The following is a 24,790-nucleotide window of genomic DNA, read 5'->3' as shown; positions in this document are numbered from 1 at the left end:
GTTTAATACAAAGCCTGTTTGGTCCAAATCAACCAGCTCAGGGACAATGGACTCCAGTCTCCTAGATAGGATTGAAGCAAATAATTTATAGTCTACATTTAAGACTGATATTGGTCTGTATGAGCTGCATTCATTTTTATCTTTTCCTTCTTTCAGGATGATAGAGATAACTGCTTCCTTCCATGATTGGGGGGCTTCTCCTGTTCTCAGTGTATGATTGAAACAATTAAGCAGAACAGGTGTTATCTGTTGTTTAAATGTTTTATACCACTCAGACGGATAGCCGTCCGAACCTGGAGCCTTATTAGCTTTCAATCTCGAAATGGCTTTGCTCAGTTCTTCTGCTGTTATCTCAGCCATAATTTCTTTATTTTGTTGTTCTCCTATAGATGGTAAATCTAGTGAACTTAGAAAAGTATCTATTGTTGTAGTATCTACCATGGCCGGTTGGTTATATAGTTCTTTATAATATAGTTCGAAAGCATGTTCTATGTCCTCTGATTCATTGCAAACCTTTTGTGTCTTGGGGTTTCTAATCTTATAAATCATATTTTTCCCACGTTGTTTTCGAATCCTCCAGGAAAGTAGTTTCATTGCCCTATGCCCTGTCTCGTAATACTTTTGTTTGGTAAATTTAAGTTGTTTTTCAATTTCTTCATCATATATGCCATTTATATCCTGTTTAATTTTGTTTATTTTAATTAATATTTGTGGATCTCTTTGTTCCATGTGTCTAGTTTCTAATGACTTCATTTCCGCTTGTAGTTCCACAAGTCTTCTCTGTTTTTCCTTTTTACGAAAAGCTGTGAGGGCAATAATTTTGCCTCTAACAACTGCCTTTGCTGCGTCCCATAAAGTATTTGGAGACACCTCCCCATTATCATTATTTTGTAAATATGTTTCAAATTCCTGTTGAATCTGTTTCTGCACCGTTTTGTCATTTAAAATGCCCGTATTAAGTCTCCAAAGTGTATTTTTCCGTTGCTTAGTTAGGTGCAGGGTTAGGTACACCCCTGAGTGATCAGACACATCTTTAATCCCTATTTTACAATCCCTGACTCTGTGCCAGTCTGATTTATACATAAACAAATAATCAAGTCGTGAATATACAGAGTGACACGGGGAATAATATGTGAATTGTTTTTCTCCTGGATGAGACTCTCTCCACACGTCAATCAGACCCAGCTCCGTAAGCATCCTCTGGACTAGAATGGCATTAGGACTTTTCTTTTGGCGCTGATTAGATGTATCTAATTTTGGTTGCAGGTGGACATTAAGATCACCACCACAAATTAGAATTCCTTGTGTTTCCAAAACTATCAATTCAAATAATTTTTTGAAAAACATTTTTTTGCTCCCTGGGGGGGCATACACATTAAGTAGAGTTACTTCTTCATTGTCTAATTTACCCTTTACTAAAACAAATCTCCCTTCCTTGTCTTTCACTTCTGAAATAAATTCAAAATTTACTGCATTAGGGATCAGTATAGCCACTCCCCTCCTACGGGCTGATTTATGAGATGAGTAATAGGTATTTTGAAATCCCAGTTTTTTAAATTTTTCATGTTCTAAAGAGGACAGATGAGTCTCTTGCCAAAAAACTACCTGCAGCTTTTCTCGTTTCATTTTAGCTATAATTTTACTCCTTTTAATCGGGTTATGCAGCCCATTGACATTTAGTGTGACTATCTTATATTCCTGATGATGCATATACTCTTTTCAACCTGTGTACAACTGTGTAACATTACCCATGATATCCCGAACAAGAACAGTGAACCAAAAAACAGAAAAACAAAAATCAAAGACTTCCAAGTCCGAAGTTCAAATAAAACTTCAAGTTGAAAGGAAATCCTCGTGCTCGTCGAGGGCCTCTCATCAGTATCAGAGGAGATACTGTGTACCGGTGACATTCTTTCTGAGTCAGTTTCTCCAAAACCGGTATAAAGTTTCATCTTGTCAAGTACAGTAAATAATAATATGTATTCTCTTTGTAAATTGGCAGAGAGTTGAGAAACACAGGAATTATCTTCTCAGGTAAAAGGATATAATGAAAACTTTTAGCAAAGAAAAATCTAATTCCTTAGAAGATTGAAAATTAAGTTGTAAAGGCATTTACTTTCGGGTGTTAAAATTCAAAATAAGTGGGTTTGGGTAATTTCTTAAACTCTCCTTATGTAAGTAAACAAAAATTAAAGGCTCAGAAGCCCAAATGTTGCCATCTTACGTAGGCTATATAATTCAAATATAGGTAAATTTAAGTAGAAATGGCAAACTGTAGTATTTAACTCTTAAATATAAGGTTCAGCTTAAACAAATCTGGGTAATTATTATAGTCTTACCTCACCTCGTAAACTGACTAATGATAAGTCATCCACTTTACATGGGGGCTAATAACACTTTTGTTTTGAAGCCCAGTGTAATTCAAAAATAAAATAAAATAAAATAATAAAAATAAAGGGGATGGGGGGGTGGAAGAGGGGGTCCAAACGAGGAGGTCGGACCCAGATCATCACAGGATGATATTTCAATTAACAGTCACTGGGCTCAACTTCTGTACAGGCACATGGCTCCAGTCACTCACCCCACAATGTGTGAATATGTTTACCCTCAGGTGTTTTCACTGGCCAGCAGCAGTTGCTCCAGGTGGAATACGCTGAAAGCTCCGTAGTCTCTCTTTGATCCGCCCTTGGTCCACTACCTGTCTGCGGCGATCTGCACCTGCTCTCTCCCACGTCGCCAATCTCCGCTGCTTCAGCGCTGTAGAGTCAGGCTCCTTGACGTTCTCCATAGGAAATCCTCTCCTCTTCAGGTCTTTAGCCGCCTCTGCTGCGCTCTCGTAGATCTGTGTGCCGCTGTCAAAAAACACCTTCAACTTGGCTGGATGTGGCGTTTGGAAGCGGATCCCTTTAGCTTTAAGCTCTCTCAGTATCCCCACATATGCCTTTCTTTTCTTCAATATTTCGGGGGGGTAATCTTGATCAAAATAGATCCTTTTTCCCTCGTAACGAACATCTTTCTTTCTCCACGCCGTACGCAGTACCTGTTCTTTCACTCTGAACTCGAGGAAGCAAATCACCAGTGATCTCGGCGGTGCGTCTGGGGGAGGCTTTGGGGCGAGCGCCCGGTGGCAGCGCTGTATTCCGAGGTCCATGTCCGCGGCCGGCGGGCCGACTTCTGATTTTATTAGCTTCGTTATAAACTCCGACACATTGGACCCCTCTGATTCCTCCGGTACTCCGTAAATACGGAGATTGTTGCGGCGCGAGCGTGCTTCTAGCTCGGTTAGCTTAGCCTGCAGGGCCTCTTGGCTCTCCAGCGCCTGGGTGAGAGCCTCCTTCGCTGCCGCGTCCCAGTCTTCAATGTCAGATATGCGCTGTTCGGCCTCGCCCACTCTTGCTATGGCAGCTTGTAGCCCACCTGTAGCTTCTTCGAGTTTTCGGTTGATTTCTCCTCTAAACTCGTTCAACTCCTTCTTCATGTCGTTACGAAAGGAAAGTCGAAATTCACTCATTTCACTTTTAACATCCGCCCTGAGCGCACGAATCTCGTTGTAGATGGCCTGCATGACGGGGTTAGCTTCTTCCTCGCCAGCGCCGCCATTGTTCTCGTAGCTGTCCTCGTCGCTGTAGTATTTTTCTTCGACATTCTCTCCTCTATCACGTCTTGAGCCTTGTTTACTTTCAGTCTTTTTTTGCTTATCCCCTTCCATGTTAACTTTCTGTGCAGTTTTTTTAAATCTAATGTTCTTCAAAAGGGGATAAATATCCAACCGGTTGGGAGCGGGGTGTTTAGGCTGCCATTCGCTTCAGCGTCACCACCGGAAGTCCTGGATCTCACCTATCTTAGTGAGGACATTCATTGACATAATGCATTTCCTAGCGCTTTACTTGATTTTGATTTGTATTTTTTTAGACTTAGAAGTAAACTGTACTTTCAGTTTAATCAGTAGATTGTAATCAATTCAAGTATTGTTTTAGTCGAAAATGAACCTTAATTTAATCTACTGCAATCAGCGAACATGTACAATATAGTTTAATTTTTGTGTAGTTTGTGAAGTTTTTAAATTTTGTCAAGTTTTATTCGACAACATCTTTGCAATCAAGCACACCAATATTTGTTTTTGCCCCACAGCTGCAGTTTGTCAAGGTTGTAGCTTCAGGCCTATGACTAAAATCAGCAGCACTGATTAAATACCAGACATTAAATACTGCACCTGTAATTCAAATATTATGTAAATGGCATGATCTAATCTGTAATAACTTCAGTAAAACTTTAAAAAAAGCATTGTCTCAATGTATTTAGGGTTTTTCCCACAAACAAAGCAGTAAAGTACAGTAAGTGTAACCAAAGCCAGCTGAAATAAACTAAAAGATATTAGACTGGATTAGATTTATAAACTGTAGGATGGATTATTATTTTTGGTTTTCATTTATTTTGTTAAATCCAGGAATTTATCTGTTTGTTTTGTTCTCTTAAAAAGTCAATCAAAATCTTCTTTTATGATTACCCAAAGGGACTCGTTGGCATTGTATTTCTCCATTTTTATCTTAACTTTCTACAACCTGAAACATTTTTTGAACTGTAAAAGTCTGTAAATGGTTGTGATCTTGCAGCATGACGCAACTTTTGAATGTGTGGGAACATGAAAACTGAGTGAGTAAAAGTTTAAATAGATTTGCTTTGCTTAAAAGTTTGGTATGCTTCTTGCGTAAAAATGTCAAAAATGAAAGTGTTGAGTCTATATGTATGTGTAATAACCTTACCACCTAAAATCTTACTTCACAGTTGAAAGTTAGCAACCCTCACGTACACAAACACATCTATCAGCGAGGACTTGTGGCTCACTGAGGGGTCAGAAGGTGCCCTGTGTTTTTCATGGCTTTCTCTGAGGCTCCCACAGTGGGGAAGGAGATGTGAGGAGCAGAGGGAGGACTCAGGGGAAGGAGTCAGATGAAAGAGCTGAAGCCCTTGAGGAGTCCTCACACCTCGCCAAGCTTTCCAGAGGCTGAGGCTGCTCTTCTTATCTCCTTAGAGCTCGCTAAAAAATTCTCCATCTCTACACTAAAAAAGTGCACATGCACCATACAGCATTTCACTTCCTTTTTTCCTCTACTATGCCCACATACACACAGGTCCTCATATTTCATCAGCCCAGTCTTGGTATTCACTGAGGGGATCAGCTCTGTTCTTCAAGCCTTTCAGCTCCTTTGGGTGGGAGAGATGTGTGAGTTAGAGCGCAGTCTGGCATCTGGGGATGCACAGCTACACACCACACTTCCTCTATCTCTACTTGTCTATTCTGTCTCCCTCTCTGCCCTTGGTGTCTGCCTTGCTGGAATGACAGCAGAGGGAGTTAGGAGAAGAGGAAGGACGACTGTGGCGTCAAGGTTACAGAACCCTCTCAAAGTCTGAAAGAGGAGCCTGCATCAAACAAAAATGAACTAATGTGGCGAAAGCCCGCCCTCACCCCCACCTTTCTTTCTTTCCGTTTCCTGTCTGTCTCTGTCCCTTTGTTGGAGTTCAAGCCACAGGGCAACACATTTATCATGAGCAGACTTAAGACCCTATGCTTTAACTAGCTGCCGTGTAAATACAAAGAACTGTGTTGGCTTTATGGGCTCCACCTCCTAAGCGTCAACTCAGGCCCCTCTCCAAACCGCAGCAATTAGAATGGAATTAGATGAGACCATGGTCGTAAATTTGGCAACAAATTTTCTTTCCGGCATAAAGCTCCTCAGAAAATGAAAACCACCAAAGAGAAAGACAGAGCTGCTCGTGGCTCTGCGGTGATCGTCATCCACTCTAACATGACGCCACAACAAGGAATCTCCAATCTGCCGTCGCCTCATTGATGTTTCAGTGGACCTCAATTACGGAGTGATTGCATCCCGCTGTTCCACCAGTCAAAACACTGCCTTTCTTCAGGAAATATTTTCACAGCACCATAATTGCCTCCATCTGTAGCTACACTGTGGAAACACTAGCTATGTCATTACGGCTGAGTGAGTTCACAGTAAAACGGGTGGCAAATGTGTATGTGTGAGTGTGAATGTGTATGTGTGTCGGTGGAGGGTTTGGATGCATGCATACTCTGCTTTTATTAACAGACGTTGCCACAGAGGAAACAGAGATTTGAGAATAGTGTTGAGTTGGAACGATGAGAGAATGTGATGAAGCAGGATGTCTCTCTGCAGCAACAGCGTCACGGACGCCCCCGCACACCGCCTCTTACTTCTATTTGATGGCTGGTTTAACAGAGTTGACTTAAGCTGATGAACTCTCTGTGCAAACACTGTTTGACTTGTTCCCCCAAAAGACCTGCAAACAGCAAAATAAAATGAGGGCGTTTTTAGCTTTTTGCTGCTGAAAGGTTCAGGAGCTTTCCATTTCTGCAGAGGCTGCAGGGTCTAAATGATTTTGGATATAAGAATGTTTTTCCTTTAGATTTAATAGACCCTCACGGAAAATTAAAAGAGAGAAGTTGGAGGTTTGACAGACCACTTAAGCTACTTTTATGCTGTAACTGATCTGCCTATCAGCAAGGGTCATGACCTGGAAAAACTGAAGCCAGCCAATCGACACATCGTGATAACCTGGCGTAAGTGGATCTGACATCCTATACCTTATGTTAACGCCCGAACCAAAACTGACTCATTATGCTGTTTACAGAAAAGGTTTATATTACCTGTCACATACACATTTACACATGCTCACACACACAATCACAAAAAACAAGCCGTTCAGAGTTAGTTAGGTGATTTTTGCCAGTGGAGTGTGGTCTGCTCAAACATCATTAAACTAAATCCAGCATAAATCCAGCTGCAGTTGGTCACGCTGACTGAGTTGTCCACTGTGAAGAGCCTACTAATTTATAGGGCACACAAAAGCTCACACAGAGATACTAATGGCTGTATTTTCCTGCAAGCAGAATCACAAGTGCCAACTCTGGGCACAAGTGGGTGTAACTGACTTATTTCTGCAATTTTTAAGCCCAGGGGCGCAAGCACAATCCTGCCACAGCACAGTACAAACTGGGAAAGAGGCTTAAGCAGAAATAAATATTTTCTTAGTAAGAAGAATACTTATCAGCAGGTGGAGTCAGGGCAGGATTCACTAATGGCCAATCACATCCGGTCTAACTGTTTCCTAATGGAGGTACAGGCCCAAAACCCACAGTTCAAACCACCCCAGTATGTTTTTCAGCAATCCAAATACAGTTCCAATGGCAGATGATGTCTGCCTGCTTGGAAGAAAATAAAATTCAGCAAAAGCTTCATCCCATATGCTATAACTGAACTAAACAAAAGAATGAAGAGATTGTAACTGTGGTGAATGGATATATGTATGGTGGCGGGTATACGTCTGTGCTATTGATGTTGTGCTTGTAACCTGTGAAGTTGTTTGTGTAATTCTCGTGGCTGTACGGAATGTGAAAATAATTATCCTGGAAAGGACAATAAAATCTATCTATCCAGCTTGTTTTATATGATATTTTCGATTCCCCCCAAACAAACAAAAGTTAAAAATGCATCCACCTGCTAACAAATATGATCTGTTGTCCAATAAAAAACACATGACAGAGTCATAGTGTTGCACTGGGTGACATGTTTATTTGTCACAATCAAGACAGTGAGAGTTGTAGCAACTCTGCCACTGCATTTTCCATGTCTGAGCATAGATCAGTGATGGGCAGATGTCACGCCAAGTGTTGCCTGTCCATTTATATTGCTTTCCTACTTTTATGAGCCAACAGGAATAAACTTTCTATTTTGACAGAAACATGGTAGTCTGAGATTTGATAACAGAAAAACTTTCCAGAGATCACTGATAAATGTACGGCCTACTTCTATACTCCTGATAAGGTCCCCTGTCTGTACAGGACAGAAAGGGGACCTGTTTGTAACCGTTCATCAGTGTGATGTGTAGAAAAACTGAGGAGCTGTGTGTATTTCGTTAGATCCTGGTGTGTCAGAAAATTGAATAATTAATGAATGTACCCAGACAGTTTGACCTGAGTTTAAATATTACATCATATCACTCAAATTACAGACTGCAGATTAAACAAACATCCTTTCTGCAGATGTTTGACACCAATAGGGAAATACTTCATACAGTACATCCCAAAAGCAGTAGGTAATGTTATTAATAAGAGTCAAATAATTGATGAAATAACTGCCTTGTGTCAAAGAGGCAAAACTCATGAAATACATGAACATCTTGTGTGATTTTGAAAAGGTGTGTGTGTTAACTAAAGTATTTTAATTTTCTCTTTTTGCTTGTGTTTGTAATAAAATGTCATCTAAACAGGTGGGAATGCACAGTTTCGTGCCAGGATAGTTGCATCACTTCATCCCCCTTTGTGTTTTTATGGAACCACTAAATTACCGAACAAGTTAGCCATCTCAACTTCTACGAAAGTAGAGCCCATAGGCTAATAGACGTGCATAAGACACGCATACACACACACACACACACACACACACACACACACACACACACACACACACACACACACACACACACACACACACACACACACACACACCCACACATAATTGAACCCAGATATTTCTCTGACCTCATCTCTTTCATCAAAGCGTCCCTCCCACCACACAGCGGCTCAATTAGATGTTGTGCTTCCAAACTTGGCTTTGATCAGATCGGGTTTATAGGAACGGCATGTCTCTACATACTAATATTTGATGTGTTTGTGTGTGTGTGTGTGTGTGTGTGTGTGTGAGTGTGTGTGTGTTGGGGGGCAGAAAGGGGGTAATCATTGTTTTTTAATAAATGCAGGGCCACAAGGCAAACCCCTTAGCTACACTTCCTTATATAGTTTCCTATAATTAAACTGATCTTGCATTATGGTTCTCTGAAACTGCAGAAAGACATTATTCTAGATTACATTAAGTTAATTTAATTGACTTTCATAATAAATGAAGAAAAGTTGAATGATGCAAAATAAAGATGTAGATATAAGTGAGAAGTAAAGAGAAGGGCAGCCGCTTAGTGATATACGAAAAGAGAAGATTAAGAGGATATGAGGCAGGTGGTTTACATCACCAAGACAGAGTTACAGCCTGGCCACAAGCCCACTGAGGAGGCCAGTGACAGCACTGTGACACAGTAGACGCTGGTGGCACTCTCAGTCCATTTGTCACACCGGCCTGGCCCAGCACCCGCTCCTCTCTTCCCTGCACCTCCCTCCATTCACACAGCTTTGATCCACCGTCACTGCAGTCTCTCAGTTTCCTATGTGATTACTCCACCACCTAGCTTTTCTTTCCCTCCATGACCTCACTTTTTCTGTCCTCTCTTCCCATCACTCCACTTCTTTTCTTATTCATCCTCATGACTCCACACTTCTGATCCCCTGAACCGTTTCACCCTTTCCATCCTCAAAGTTCGCCTTCTTCCTATGATCTCTCAATCCCTTACTCATTCTTTTTGCTCTGCTCTCTACTCCTTGATCTGATCTACCCACCATCCCCTCCCCATCCTCACTCTTCTCAGCCCCCATTCCCTTCCCCTTGCAGAATCACCCTTGATATCTATTCGGCTGCCATCAGCCAGAGGAGAAATGAAAATCGATTCTCCTTACAGCAACTGCTTCTCTCTGGCTAAGGAGAAAGGGGAGGCAGTTATTTGGGCTCTAAGTAAGGTCGTCTATCCATCTCCCTTTGAGGTCTGAGGACAAGGCTGCTCTGAAATCAGTGTAGCACTGTCTGCAACTGGAGAGAGATGAGGCATGAGGGGGCGAGGAGACACTATAGAATAGCAGAGGCGTCTACGGCTTTTCCGACTATAATTACAAAACCAAAACTAGTATTTTAATTATCTGTTCAGACTGACTTGAGATCTGCATGAAAACAGGTGATGTTTTTTTGAATGAGGCTAGACCTTTGATCCAGTAACACAGAGAGTTGTCTGCAACAAAGTTGCCAAAAAGCAATACAATGTCATCTGGCAAAGCACTGAATTGGCCAATCAAATACATTACTTTGTAACATTTAAAATATTTACCTTGAGATCATTGTAAAAAAAGAAGATAAAATAATTGCTGGTATGATAACGTTCCAGAGTTGTGAAATCCTGTCTCATAATATTATAAACTGCTGTGCAGTGTTTTGGCATCAGATAAGACTTTTAACTTAAACCATCCTTCCTGTATTGTATTTCATGTCTTGCCGGTACCTGAACCAACACGCTCCCACCAGCGCAGCTTCTTTCGGTCTTTTAACCCTAAAAGGTCAGTTCATCTTAAGTGGTACGTCGGCATTCAGCCAGTTTGGGTTTTATTTAGCCAGGTTTTGAGATGTCATACATTTCTCCCATCACCAATATATAGGAGATGAATCTTTACAGCACCGAAAAATAACATATTTATATAATTAAACAGCAACTTCTTTTTCCAGCGAATGTCATAACATTGGAAAAATGCCCGTATATGGACTAATAACACTTGAAAGAGTGTCCAAATATATACAAAAGCTAACAAAAACACAAAGTGCGCAAAATGTAAAACAAGAGTGACTATGTTTTGATCATAGGACCGTTGCCAGTACAACTTTCCAGGAACAATTGCCAAGCTTAATTGTTTTCCACACCCCATTAGTACACACACAAGAGGACACAGTTATATATAGACGAAAAAGAGAGTGGGCAAGCCTAAAAACTGAAATAAACAGAAACTGAAGCTTTATTTTATTTGCGCGGTATGTCATTGTGATTACTTAATAAATCTGAAAACACCCAGGTTGTGGGCATAATTGGGTTTAATATACTTCTGATGCCCCGGGTTCTGGGAACTTTAATTTAGGTGACCCTTACACATTACCTTACAAATAACCATCGTTTTATTATCAAAAATCATGTTTAACAAAGCTGTTTTTATGATTATTGATTGTTCAAGACAGTATGAATTTTGATCAAGACTGGAGACCAGAGAGGGAAAATATGGCTTAACATGCAGTTGCAGAGAAAGAATCTTCATCGAGCAAAGAAGTAGGCAAAGGGAGGGTGTGAATGAGATTGCTGAATTTCCCCAATGAGAGACATATAGGCCTGACAATATCTCACCTCCCATCTGCTGGGTCAAGATACTGACAGGTGGAATGAGTCCAATATAGACATATGAAATATTCAGCAACCAAAAGCCTTCTGTCTTTTTCACTAATCCAAGTCCCTGTGGAGTTTGTATGTTGGTATGTGTGAGCATCTGTGTGTGTTTGTAAGTATACACATTTACAGTGTACACTGAGAATACAGCACATAAAGAGGATCATGGAGAAAGATGCTGACAGACATATATAGAGAGGGTGTGCAGACAGTTTTCAAAGTCTTAACGGTGTCAGAGACAGTTTGTCATAACAATCCTGTTGAAGCTGCGCCTCTCTGTCTTCCTCTGACTGAATATTGCATTTGCAGATGGCTGAAAGAATCTTTGCCTTATAGGAAGACAAAGAAACATGGACTCAGCCTTAACTAGGAACAGGGACACTGAGGAAAACATCCATATCAGAGACAATGAAAGTGTCAAATAAAAAGAGATATGATGAAAAGCACCAAGTTCATCACAATATCTAAGACAAAGTGCTGTCTAAAGATGTTTTCTTATACACATGAAGCTCACAGTAGGAGATTGCCCATGTAAGATCCCTTTTCACCCACTGTAAATACTTCATTTGGTTAAGGCGAGGGGTGGCACCTGGGTAGAGCATGCAGGAGGTAGGACATGACACAATAAGTATGCTTCGGTAATCGCAATGTTTTATTCACAGTGCATCAAAGATAGCGGACAAGGCTACCGGCTCATCCATAATGATGACTGGTTTTTGATATCAATACTACATCCACAGTCAAAGAAAGACTGGAAAGCAATTTTCAGGCACCAGTTTTGGTTTTCGGTTTTCATCATCAACACGCCCACTCACTCACTGTTAATACTCCAGACGATGACCTATTAATACGTACTTTGTACTCTAGAGCTGGCGAGGTGGTTTAATGTCCAGTGCAACTGATTCATGACTTATTTGCATTGTCACATACAACTTGGTCAATATCTAGATAAGTCCAGGGCTGTAGTGGCATGTGTGTGACTGCTATCAGATAGATGCTAGCTCACATTCCTGCTATGCCAACCTAGAAGCTTTCGTTTATCTAGATACAACAGAGTTCACCTCTGTCAACGGAGTTCAGCTCCAGCATATTTTATGATGGGATCAGACGCAGGGCCAAACATGCCTCGGAGCTCAGGAATTCCTCAAACACAGGGCCGGAGAACAGGACAGTACATCTCTATGTGACATCGGTCCAAGAGGAACAGATACTACAACACTGCACACACAGTGGAGTGCAACAGAGCGGTTTGATGAGTCTGAAAGTTAACATTCTGCTCTATATTTGTGGCCATCTAAAGGGAGCACTCATTTTTACACGTCAAATTCAATTTACTAATTATGTCAAATACTAGACAGCCTGTGAAATAGTTCTATAATTTCTTCAGTTGCGTTGAACGGAGCTTTGACAAGTGTAAATACTGACTCTATTAAGGGGCATTATTATATATAAGGAGATTATTGCATGGTAGTTGGAGGAAACAGATTGTGTATCTTTAAAGGTTAACAAGGTTAAATATGACTAGGTGAAAAAAGATCTGGCATAAATGAAAGCTGCGTACTTACAGTATTATGACATTAAATATGATTAGTTTACTGAAAAATGTATGTTTATACTTCATCGCACAAGAAAAAAGTTCATTCATGCTCATATAAGGCCAGGTATACTGCACTGCCTCTTCATTTAGAAATGAGTCAGGACTCTGCTTGTGCAATTGACATTTAATTTGTCAAGTGTTTTTTTTTTAAAATTTGTGCTTTGTGTTGGAAATTTTGTGATCTGCCAAGTTATTTAGTGATTTCATCGAGACTGATACATGACCTCCACATCTAGAAGTGGTTTCTTTTTGTTAGTCTTTTGCACAAAGATATTTTAGGATATTTGGATATTTTTGGATTTTGGATAAGGTGTCTTATTATCCCATAGGGAATGGTTCGTGATATGGTATGACACTTGAATTAAATTAAATTCATTCAGTCGTTTATTCGCTAGAGGCTAAAATTCGGTTTCTGCTCTCAACTTTATGGAAGTGACATATTAAATCACTGGGGTAATCCTTTAAACATGGAAGACATCGAACAACCCATCCACGAAAACAGCGCTGTGAGAATCTACAGTGCGCATCGAGCAGAAAGCTGCTGTGATTACACCTTTGGTATCAGTGTCATTACTTTCTCTGCCTTCCGGACCTTGTAACAGAGGTCAAGACATAACAAGTACAGAAGAAGATCCAAGACTAGAGCTTGTAAAACAGTCCATTAGCGATGAGCATGAGTAATTATGTTCATCTCTCACCCACTGGTGTAGTACAGATATAGAGTAATGATCATAGAAGTTGCAGTTTTAATTACAAGCCTCCTGCACAACTGTATGTATTTGCTGCAGAGGAGTTTCTCATGGGGAGGAAATTAATCTACAGAGAGGTTTTTCATCTAGTTTACGATATTTTAAACTTACCTGCAGGAATCAAGAGCAGAGCAGATTCACAGCGAGTTCTGTTTTAAATATAATAAAGCCTAAAGAATAATGGGTTTCTGTTCAGGGCCAACAACTTGAATATAGACCCCCACATGTTCTGTAAGTCGCAGCATATGGGCTCAATGAAGACAAATAACTAGCTTTACTGCACAATGCACGCAGTGAGCATCAGCCATCAGTTACGGTACGGAGGGCATCCGGTTTAGCGGTCAGAGGACCTGAAGTGAGAGAGCAGCATCAAACAGGGTGCCCATCTGAAACAGGATTAGAGTTGTACGCGGTTCCGATTATGCAATATTTATCTGTTCTTTTCTCAGGGAGCACGGCACATGAACTCGGGGAACTTTCAGAGGCAAAGGATTAATTTGCACGCATTGGAATTAGCGCTCAGATCAAAGAGAGGGGGTGTCATGGGAGTATCCAAAACCTCTGTGTGTATCTAGAATAGAGATTTCGCTTTGCTGTGTACCACTTCTATTTTCATAATGATATGGAGAGAGAAAAAAAGGAAAACATCAAGGGGAATTCAAACTGGAGTGGAATATAATTAACCACATGTATATGCAACAAAACCTAGCAGACCAAAGCAAAGATAGCATACAAGTAAGGACAGAGTAAAGAGTGAGAAGTACAAAGTCAGTTAAAACATACACAGGGATTTTCTTGCCAGATCGGAGACAAAATGAGACTAGCAGACCGCCTTCGTGTTGGATCACAGTGGTTACTCTTGGGAGAAGTGAGATACTACACAGCATCGAGGTGGATTGGAAGTTGTCTCTGTGTTTATTTGTGGATTTCCTCTATATAAACTGAATCTACAAGGCTCTTCCTCTCTTTTACTGTATTGTTTTTTACCCTGAAGACACACGAGTTATGTAAGCATTTGGGCAAAGACAAGAGAAGAATTAGATTTAACACTTGTGGCCAAATACACACACACACACACACACAGAAGCACGCACAGACTAAGAATCAGTCCTCTTACCGTCACAGTCACCCAAGTGGGCCACGTTTCCCTGTTCAACATCTTGCTCGAACGGCAATCTGCAGAGAAGAAGGGACACAGTCATTAATCAGAAGACACAGAGGCACAGCAACTCGGCCAGTGACACATAGCACAGATCCACTCTGATAGAGGAAAACTATCTCAATGTTACAGCAGAGGACAGGTTACAAGGGAGTGTATATATCTCTACAAGCTCCTCTAACACTTAAGATTGTAGGAATCTTTGTTTTTATTTTGAGACGACAGAAAGTGTAAGTAAAAAAAAAAGCAGAAGAACTGAAGAGGCCCTTGAGCTCCTTAATATCCTGCAATAATCTCCACTGTAATTTAAAGATAACAATTTTTGCCTGCAGGGTCATTAATTAAGCTAATTAATGCACTGAATTTCAAATATTTCTAGGTCAGCATTGTCTTCACGTTAGATATTTGCAGCGTTAATAGAAACTTAAAGTATTAACTTCACCAAATTTCAACATGATCCCTGTGGTTCTCATGTGGGTTATACATGAATGGCATTAAACTTCTCTCTGTGTCCACTGTACTGAAGTATCCCGTTGCCCGTAACTGCAAAATCTGTCTACAATTTTTACATCCTCATTTTTTTCGTAAGCTTGCCTCCGAGCTGCAAACTCAGGGACCAAAACAATCTTGTCTACCATGTTGTTTTCTTGTATTTGGAAGAAAACAAGTCTCGAGATATAATTTGAATCCGATATTTAGTGCTGCTCTTACGAGGCCAAATAGGAATTGTGGAATTACGGTAGATCAAATAGCATATGGGGAATGCAAATGGTGAAGTTACTTTAGAGTTGCGGCCAAAAGTTTTAAGAAAATCTGTTTTTCTCATTAATATGCATTAACTTCACTCGTTTTCAACAATCCCACAGAATGACAGATCTTATTTCTAAAACTCTATCCCTGTGCTTTAAAACTCATTTCCCATTTGGACATATGATGAAGTGAAGGAAGCAGACAGGAAATGAGAGCAGCACATTGACCAGGTGCTCACAAAGAAAACACAACTGCTCTTAGTTATGGCTCATATCAGGGAAAACAGCACCAAGATGCTATAGACAGACTGAGCGTGTGTGTATCTGTGTGTGTACGCAGACAAACGTATGCATGTAGGGTTCATTCAGACGAAGACCATATCAGTGGAAATAGCTGTAATTAAGTAAGTTATTGTCAGTAAAACATATGCTAAAGAGTAATAAAGTATAGTAGAATAGTTTGGTGTTTGTTAGATCAAGTTTATTAATTTTCTAGTTGATGTGGGTGGATATCATTCATCACAGATGTGCAGACTTTTACACTTGTTACCTTTTTTTGATTTGTTGTGGTAATGCATAAGTCAAAACCACTGAAGGCTCTTTGGATTCAAATGGGTACGCTCCAAAAATAACTATATACATAAATAACCATTTCCAGTTTTATATGGTTCTACAACCCATTTTACAGAAGCTCTATTTGGCCTACAAACAACCTTTTAAGAACCAGAGCACGAACCTCACGTTGACGCTGAAATGAGCTCGCCGGTACAAGTGAATGAGAAGTTGGTATTCTGCAATTGGCTGAAGGTTCAGGCTGCAGCGCAGCCAGCATTTGTGCTTTTAATGGCTAGAAAACACTGTGACAAATGAGTCCAACTGTGCTGTGAACCTACAGTGGTTGTCATCTTAATAAAGAATAATGTTTTGTGTTCACTTGGCTGCTTCTTACAGGCTGTGGGTCATTTACTTTGTATATGTTAGTATTGCCTGGGGGTCTGCCTGTATGTATGCAAGTTTTCTTTATAGTGCTTTTTATTTCTAAGACAGTTGCCAAGGTAGATTGGCTCTACATTTAAAGATTTCATATTAAACTGAATATAGACAATATTTTTCTATGTGTTGACTACTTTGAGAAGTGTTCATTGGATGTGATTCCAATCTTTTTTTTTTAATATAGTTTAATATGTAAACATGTTTTGTCACCATACCATTAGTGGGAGAAGCTGAAAAATATAGTGTGTCACCTTCAAGTACAACAATAGCAGTGAACACAATGAACGCAGGGAAATATACATACATACATACACCAATAAAAACATAGCACCATCTTTCCCCTCAGCAAAAAACACTTTCATTTAAAAAAAAAAAAAAAAAAAAAGATTTTCCTCAGAAGCTTCCCAAATTATAATCTAATGTTGTACATTGCCAACTGCTAAACTCTCCACTGGCGTCAGTTTGCAAAGAGAGGTTGCATTATTCCACAAAGAGGAAATCCACAGTAACTCAATGCAAAATCGATTGCCGAGTTGACCGCCCTTGGTAAATCAAATCAAGACCAACACAGAGACCTTTAATAGTATAAGCAGGCAGCCTGAGGTGGTCTTTAAGGCTCATGTTGTCTGTTCTCCTGGCACTACACCTGTGTTGTGAAGGTGTAATTCAATAAGCAGCCTGACTAAGGAGAGATTTGATTTCAATGGAGGGAGGCGGGCGCGACCGGGGGTTAGCTGTCAAGATAGGCCGCCGCGTTTCAGTAGCAGGAGGAGAGAGAGGTCAAAAAAACACGCACACAAACACTCATGAAGTCATCCAGGCAGATACACACATTCCTGCACACACCCAGACAACACACCGTCTGGGTGTCGGCATGCGTGTGGGTAACACAGACATTGTTACAGTACATGACAGAGAAACAAACACAAAACCTCACACAACCACACACCCTGCACAGAGTGTTACATGGTCGCCACCTGATAACAACCTAAGTAAAAGAATATAGCATTGTTTAACAGCAGCAGCAGCAGACATCTTGAATCAATAAGTGTACACAGAGCAGACTGTGTGACAGGCTACTTAGAGGGCACAGATGTTACTCAGAGGCTCATATACTCGTACACAGAGACAAGGACTTCCAAAGCATAAATAATAAATGGGAAGTTTCTGCGTGTATTCCGCTAGGTGTGCTGTCAGAAAAATAACCTTGAGAGGAAAGACACGAGCGGAAATAAATCAAATCAAAAAAACAACAAAACACTACAGACTAGACTACAGAGAAGGGTGGTAAAATAGCATGCTAAACTACAGATGGACTGAAAGAAAGACAGGAAAGAACCAGAAACCAGACAGAAAGAGTGTCAGTATGATGACACAGGACAGATACTCTATACTGTATAAAGCGGACTACATAGTACGTGTGTGTGACAGTGATGCCTTTACACTTCCAGGTGTCTTACCTGGTCCCAGGTCTGAGGAACGAGCAGGTGCTTCCTCTGGTCCAGCCACAGTATGGGTCCCTGGAGGAAATACAGTTTCTGCAGAGACACAGCAAGTTAGATTCTGATGTACTTGATCTTGACTACAACTTAAAGAACTACACATTTTATACCATTAACTACAAATCATGAACACTAGAATATCACATTATCATTTTCCAAAGCATGACATATCTATTAAGATTGATTTCTTGCTTTCCAGAAAGCTATTCATTTCTATTCATTTCCAACTAAGCCTCCAAACTTGCTTGATAATGTTATTCATTGCAGTGAATATTTTGTCACCTACAGCTTTGTAGATGACAGTTATAATATTGGGGTGAGGCACTGAAGAGAGCAACTCAGTTTTGAAAATGCCTGCCTATTGGTGCATTAAAGTAGTTCTGTGAATCGAGCCTGAACAAAAAAGTTGGTAAAATATGTATATTAATATATATTCTGTGTATATTAATTGGATAAAACAGTCTTTACTCACGGTGACCTTTTTCTAGAGCTTCCAATTGCATCTCAGTCCTCATTTGAACATTTCAAAACAGTTCAAAGCTCAGGGAAAAGATAGTAGGTTCACCATGATTTTTTAACTACTTTTGGGAAATTCTGTCCTTTCAAGATTTGACAGCTCGACATTCAGCAGCAGCCTTTAAAACGAATAACTCCCAAAATTTACATTTCACTAACCCTCTCACAACAACTGACAAAATGGCTCATGAAAGAAATGCCATCTCTTAAATATCACATGTGACATTTTACCTAACTGCAGTGACTAGGAGAGTTTTGGAAATGCTCTCTGCTCACAACTATAAAACCACACAATGATAATGCAAATCTGGCAAAAACACAAAGCCAGTGACTTGTTCATGGTGAAGGATTACTAATCTCATATGAGTATCATGAACAGAAAATTACAAGGTAGGCCATCAATAAAAAGAAAAAAAGAAAAAGAGTATTCAAAAATGGATAATCTCTAATGAAACTGTATGTTCTGAATGCATTTGAAAATGGACCATTTAATTGTTAAATTATAATTTAGTTATTATTGTTTATTTAATATTAATTTTAAAAAAAGACAACTGTGTAGGCTGACAACTGGATGGAAAGAGATCAATACATCAGCTTAAGAAGATGAGCAATATATAGAAAACATAATATGATATTGTAAATGCATTAAACCGTAACTGAACGAAAATCAATAGCACCCAAAATTCATCTTCAAAAGGTTAAAAAACCTAACATCTAAACACATAAACGCGCACACGCAACACACTTTAGAAGGCATTTGAGCTTTTTTAATGTGCTCTGGATTACACGCTTGTATGACTCACCTAGTTCAGTGAACACTTTGCACGCCTGATGCACTGGTGTATGGACCGTTTTGTGTTAGTGTGTCAGTGGACCCTAACAGGCCACAGCCACAGGCAGCAAGACTCAGCAGAGTGCCAACAAGGGAGACTGGCTGTAAATTATGCCGCCTGTGTGTGTTTGTGTGTGTGTGTGTGTGTGTGTTTGTGTGTGTGTGTGTGTGTGTGTGTGTGTGTGTGTGTGTGTGTGTGTGTGTGTGTGTGTGTGTGTGTGTGTGTGTGTGTGTGTGTATGCAAGTGAATATAAATTAGAATATATATTTTATGTTTAGTAGGATAAGTAGACTTGGATGCTTTCAGTTTTTCAGAAGCCCGTTCAAACTTAAACATATTCACACTAATAAGCTGACAAAGAAATTAATGAGTAAATTCCTCACTGGAGCTTCTGATATTCGAATAACTGCTGGATGAAATGAAGAAATATAATCTCTTTTAAAAAGAATGATACATCGCTGGTAAATGGAATAACATCACATTACATCACAGCTAATAATAACTTGTAATATTACTAGACTAATATGTGGATTTGTTACATGGTTACTATTCTCATGAACTCTATATGTATAACATTGTATACAAATATTGCTATTATTATCATCTTTTATAATCATGGTGAATCTTAACGTGTGAGATAGTTTGTTACACAGAACTATCAGAAAAGTCATCCACAGAAACTGGAAAAGGTTAGGCACTTTCAAAAAAATACCTGGCAGATGAACCATCTGTCTATCACCGTCTGTCACCGTCTTACCTTGCGAGGCAACTGGATTCACAAGATCACGTGGGAAATTCTAATAGGATGCTGATTGGTCCAAACCAAGTCAGTTTGGATACAAGTGCAGAATTTGAAGACTGACAAGATGGATTCTCAAGTGATCTTGTGAATCCAGCTGCCTCACAAGGTTAAAATTGCTGGCTGAGGCAACAAAACTTTTGATGGGAACTTATTACACTTCCCAGCTTTTATTAGATTTCCCTCTCATTTAAAAGGAGCATTTTATTGCATTTCATCTCATTTTAAGCATTACACTGCAGTTAGCAAATTATCACCTTGCTCAAGGGCACAGTGACAGTTGCTGTTAAATTGCACTTCAGTTATTTTTGAGGAAAATTCAGGTCAGCAACTCTGTCACTGTGTCTTCCTCTAGGACACTTGTGGGGACCAGATGGTAGCTGAATGGTCACCTAACTTCTTATTAGACTGCCCCGCTGCCCTTTTATGTTCCTGGATGTTCAGTATTTGCTGCACACTTACTTCATGCATCGGGAGTAGAGCTGGCATCGTGCCACTGGTACTCTGACCACACAAGAGGGGAAGGCAAGGAGTAGAGTGTGGCTCGCCCGATCCAGAGTCAGAGACAACAGCTGCCTGGCCTGAGGAGAGTCTTCAGCACACCTGCAACACGCACATGCAAACAGGCAGCCACACACAAAACATAGAATGCATTAGGAAATTTCAATTACCAGACCTAGACTGCACATTAAACATCTGACCTCACTCAGAGCATTACAGCAGGGAAAGAAATATTCCTCATGATTACATTTGAAACACAACCATACGTAAACAGCTCTGTAAATAAAGCATATAAATGTGGCGAGAGGCCATCTGCGTATAGCTGGATGTTACCGTGTCAACCCAAATATACACAGTGCTGATTGTGGAGGTTCAAGGGGTCGCCTTGCCGTCAAAAACAGCACCCACAAGCTGAAACGCTTCTAATTGGCACTTAAAGCTATGATAGCTGGCACAAACCCGCCTCCGTGCAGCGGATTTATACCTCTTTATGCACATGTGCACTCATGCATCAGTTGTATCTGGATGGTTTATGGTAATAACATTGTGGCGGGCCCACAGTCATTAAGAAGAATCTATCATTCTGCTAAGGCCAAACTGTGAGTCATTCTTCACATCCAATATCTCGAAAGACAAGGAAAAGGAGGGGGAGAGAGAGATGTAGAGAAAGTAAAAAAAAAAGAAAAAAAGAAAAAACATCTAACAAATGGAGGAAAAAGGCTAAATAGAAATGAAGAAAATCAAAGAGAGAGGACCAGAGTCAGGCAGGGGGAGAGAATGATATAGATGATACAGGCTCTTCTAGGGTTGCATCTCTTTCAGGTAACATCCTGGCTCATTATGGCAAGAAGCCAATCACAAGCCAGTGATTTGTGTGTGCGCTGACCCCTTAAAAGATTCCTCCTTTTAGTGGCCCCCATTCTGCGTACCCTGGGGTTTATTACGGGGCACAAAGCATCACTTTGTGTGTGTAAGGTGAGGTCGGGGGTAGTCTGGCCTAGAGCATTAAAAGACAAAAAAACTGATGTGGCTGTGCTGTCTCTTGATTAGCTGGGTGCCTGCTGTGATAGCTGGACTGTCACTGACCTCCTGGTGGGCTCACCATGCACACCAAATTATCCCTCAAATACTGGCTCCAATCCACACTGGCTCATTCATCACACAGTCCTCTCATTTCACTTGGCGTCACTATCCCTCATTTTATCCAGTCTGAAGCAGAACGAATAAGCTGAGCCACAAACTGGTGAGCGTATTTTAAAGAGGATGGAAAAGGAAAGAAGTTACTTACTAAATAAAACGTGAACATGCACGAGTAGACTGAACTACAGGGAGAAAGCGTGTTTCCAACCAGGTGGTTTAAGAAATGTTTTTTTACCCCTGTATTGCATAAAAATGGTGTTTATATCAGGGAGCACAATTACCATGACAGTCAGCTAGTGTCTGGAAACATGTACTTTCTGTTTAAATGCCTCTAATTAGCCTTGGCGAAAGATAATCACCAGCCAATAGCAGCATCAGTGTGACAGTCACCCCCCGCTCAACACCCCACCCTCCCTGCAGCCATACACCGTGTGGAACACTGCATTTTAACAAAGAACAAAAGCAAAAATGAGTATTGAAACCGGCATTGTACCCAGTCTTTATTATTTAGTGAAGGGCATCCAACGAAGCCTCAAAGCTGCCTGACTCATGCAAAATGCTAATTAGAAATGACAAGAATCCCAATCCACTGCAATCTTTTGTCAAAATCCAGATATTAAATATGATTCAGCTTCAGACTGAGGATACAGGGTCAATTTTCCTGACAGTATTTAATTTTGGTCAAGATTAAGGATAATGTGATTTTATCATCATTTCATTACTTTGTGATGTTTTCCCTGTAATGCCTTTCTGCAGTATATCTCAACCCCATTAGAAGATGTTCAGATTTTCTGATAATGAATATTAGCCTCTAATCCTATTCTTTTCTGTTGGCCATATTTGTATTCTCAGCATGGGGTTGCGTAGGCTCAGCTCCTGCACAATTGTGTGTCCCTCACAAAGAATAGGTTAGGTTTTCTGCATAATTCAGGACACATAATGTTTCCAGGACATGTCATATATTTTTTCCCTCTCTGAAACTCTTTTTTTCTAGGTATATCACACCACCAGCTCCCCTCACTGTGTATACTTCCACTCCAGTTGTCATTTAACCCTTTCCTAGTCACTCCTGCAATATGTCTTCTTTCTGTAGCAGGTTTGTGCCTTGAAATATGAAGCTGGCGTTATTCTGTTCTTTTTCTTTTTGTCAACAGATCTTACAGCCGAACCAACAATGAACTCATCCTACTTACAAGACTTTTGTGTGTTTCCTAAGTCTGATGTATCATATGAACTTTGTTGTTGTCCAAGACTATTAAACACATGGCCATGAGTCACACAGGTTTGTTGGCAATAAGAAATCATCTTTAAATCTTAAAAAGAGATTTTGATTAAAAAAAAGATTAATTCAATTCATGTCTGTACAGTCAATATGAAGCTAGCGCCGGTTAGCTTAGCTTAGCATAAAGACATGAAACAGGGGAAAACAGGTAGCCTGCCTCCACCTAAAGCTCAGAAGCGAAGCAACCTCATGGTGACGACAAGACTGCAGGAAGTTACTGCACCCAGCCAAGAAATAGTCACAATATCCTTGTAAAACTACTTTACTTGACAATTTTACTTACAGTTTTTTTTGTGTGTGCAAATATTAAACAAGCTAGATATGACTTAATTAGCTTAGTTAGCTTTCATGGTGCTGGTGGACAACTTTGTTACCTTTGGACACAGCCAGGCAAGCTTTTACCACTGTTTCCAGTGCTAAGCTAAGCTACCTAGCCATTGACTACAGCTTCATATTTACCATAGAGACGTGTGTGCAAATATTCATCTTTTCTTTTCTGTTAGCCAAATTGTTGCTTTAATGTCTTACTTATCTGGGTTGAACCCCTCCAGTTCCTCCAGGAAGATGTTGTTGCTGGTGACGGTGTTGTCCTGGTTGGGTATGATGAGGAACTTGAGGATAGTCCCTCTGCTAGAGCCAAGGAACAGGACAGTGCGGTTCTTATATGGCCCAGCCTCTGTATCCACGACAATCTTATTCAGCTGATACCTGCACACCAAGAGAGACAGACTGCATTAACACCTCTAAGCTGTGCGGCTCATTTTGGACTTGGTTAGGACCATTGGTTTAGGTTTACAAAACAGACTCTCGTGAGTTTAAATCATAACATGCCATTTGCTCTTGAGTCACTGCAAAATTAAATGAATTCTGTAGAAATAAAACTGCTCATCAAATTTGCATAATAAACTAATTACGCCAAACGTTTAGTCATTAATATCAGTCAAGTAAATGGGCTCATCTTGGAACAATAGAAGAGTGTTGCTGAAGTATACACAGGCCTATGTTTGAGTAAGTAGACTAGAATAAAAACCGTCTTGTACCGGGTGTTTAATATTCCACATACATCCAGTCCCTATAATCCCCCCGGTGGCAGGACTCCATACGGTAGATAGTGGAGAAATAGAGAGACATGCATGCCTTTATGTAGGACTTGATGTGCTACAGCTGCTTGCCTGCTTCAACACCCAACCAGGCTAACTTCAACAGATTGAGTCCACTGCCCGAGCAGACAGGCCATGTGTGTGTTTCTAGTACTGTCTCCTGGAAAATATGTTTATATAGCACTAATTTGTTTGGAGGGGAACATAATTGGTGCCTGGATTATGTTCGGTGGTAGATAATGGTTTTGCGAATGTAGGAATTGCAAAGTTTTGTACCATACAGAAGTCATTGTGAGCACATCATTGGAGACTTTGATTCTGAGATCAGGGTTTACATCCTGACTGCTGTGTTTGGCTAGGTTTAGGCAACAGTTTTTGGTTGAATGTTAATAAGCAAATCATGTCTCCAAGTAATTTTTGACTTTTTCAAAATAAGCAAGACCGCAATCTTTTCCAAATCTTAACCAAGTGCTTCCAAAGTCTCAACACAACCATGAATGAAAGACATTAATCATACAGTTACAGTTGCTGTGATGAGCGGATAATGCAGCAGAATCAAATGAAATGCATTGTCAGTGAACATATATTTTGCATATACATTCTTTACTCTGTATTTTTTAATTTGCCAGATATGATAATTACACATATTCCCCATTTCACTCTGGAGTAATGTAATTCAAATGGCATTACATCTCTTTCAAAATGTATTTGCTGTTGCAGTTTAATATTTAAATATAAAATCTAGGAGACAG

The 24,790-nt window shown here is 40.1% G+C and overlaps 1 protein-coding gene across 1 annotated transcript in view; it reads right to left on the bottom strand.

Moving 5' to 3' along the window:
- The window catches only part of sema6bb (sema domain, transmembrane domain (TM), and cytoplasmic domain, (semaphorin) 6Bb), a 123,344-nt gene that overhangs the window by 13,555 nt on the left and 84,999 nt on the right, over positions 1–24,790 (bottom strand). The window contains exons 13-16 of the mRNA XM_062424349.1: positions 23,467–23,646; positions 20,478–20,618; positions 17,826–17,903; positions 14,582–14,640 (exon numbers count right to left, since the gene is read on the bottom strand). Coding sequence (XP_062280333.1) covers positions 14,582–14,640; positions 17,826–17,903; positions 20,478–20,618; positions 23,467–23,646 — 458 coding nt within the window. The remainder of the gene's footprint in view (positions 1–14,581; positions 14,641–17,825; positions 17,904–20,477; positions 20,619–23,466; positions 23,647–24,790) is intronic.

The sequence above is a fragment of the Scomber scombrus genome, chromosome 8, assembly GCF_963691925.1.
Source record: "Scomber scombrus chromosome 8, fScoSco1.1, whole genome shotgun sequence".
Lineage (NCBI taxonomy): Eukaryota > Metazoa > Chordata > Actinopteri > Scombriformes > Scombridae > Scomber > Scomber scombrus.
This window is presented reverse-complemented; position numbering and strand designations above follow the sequence as displayed.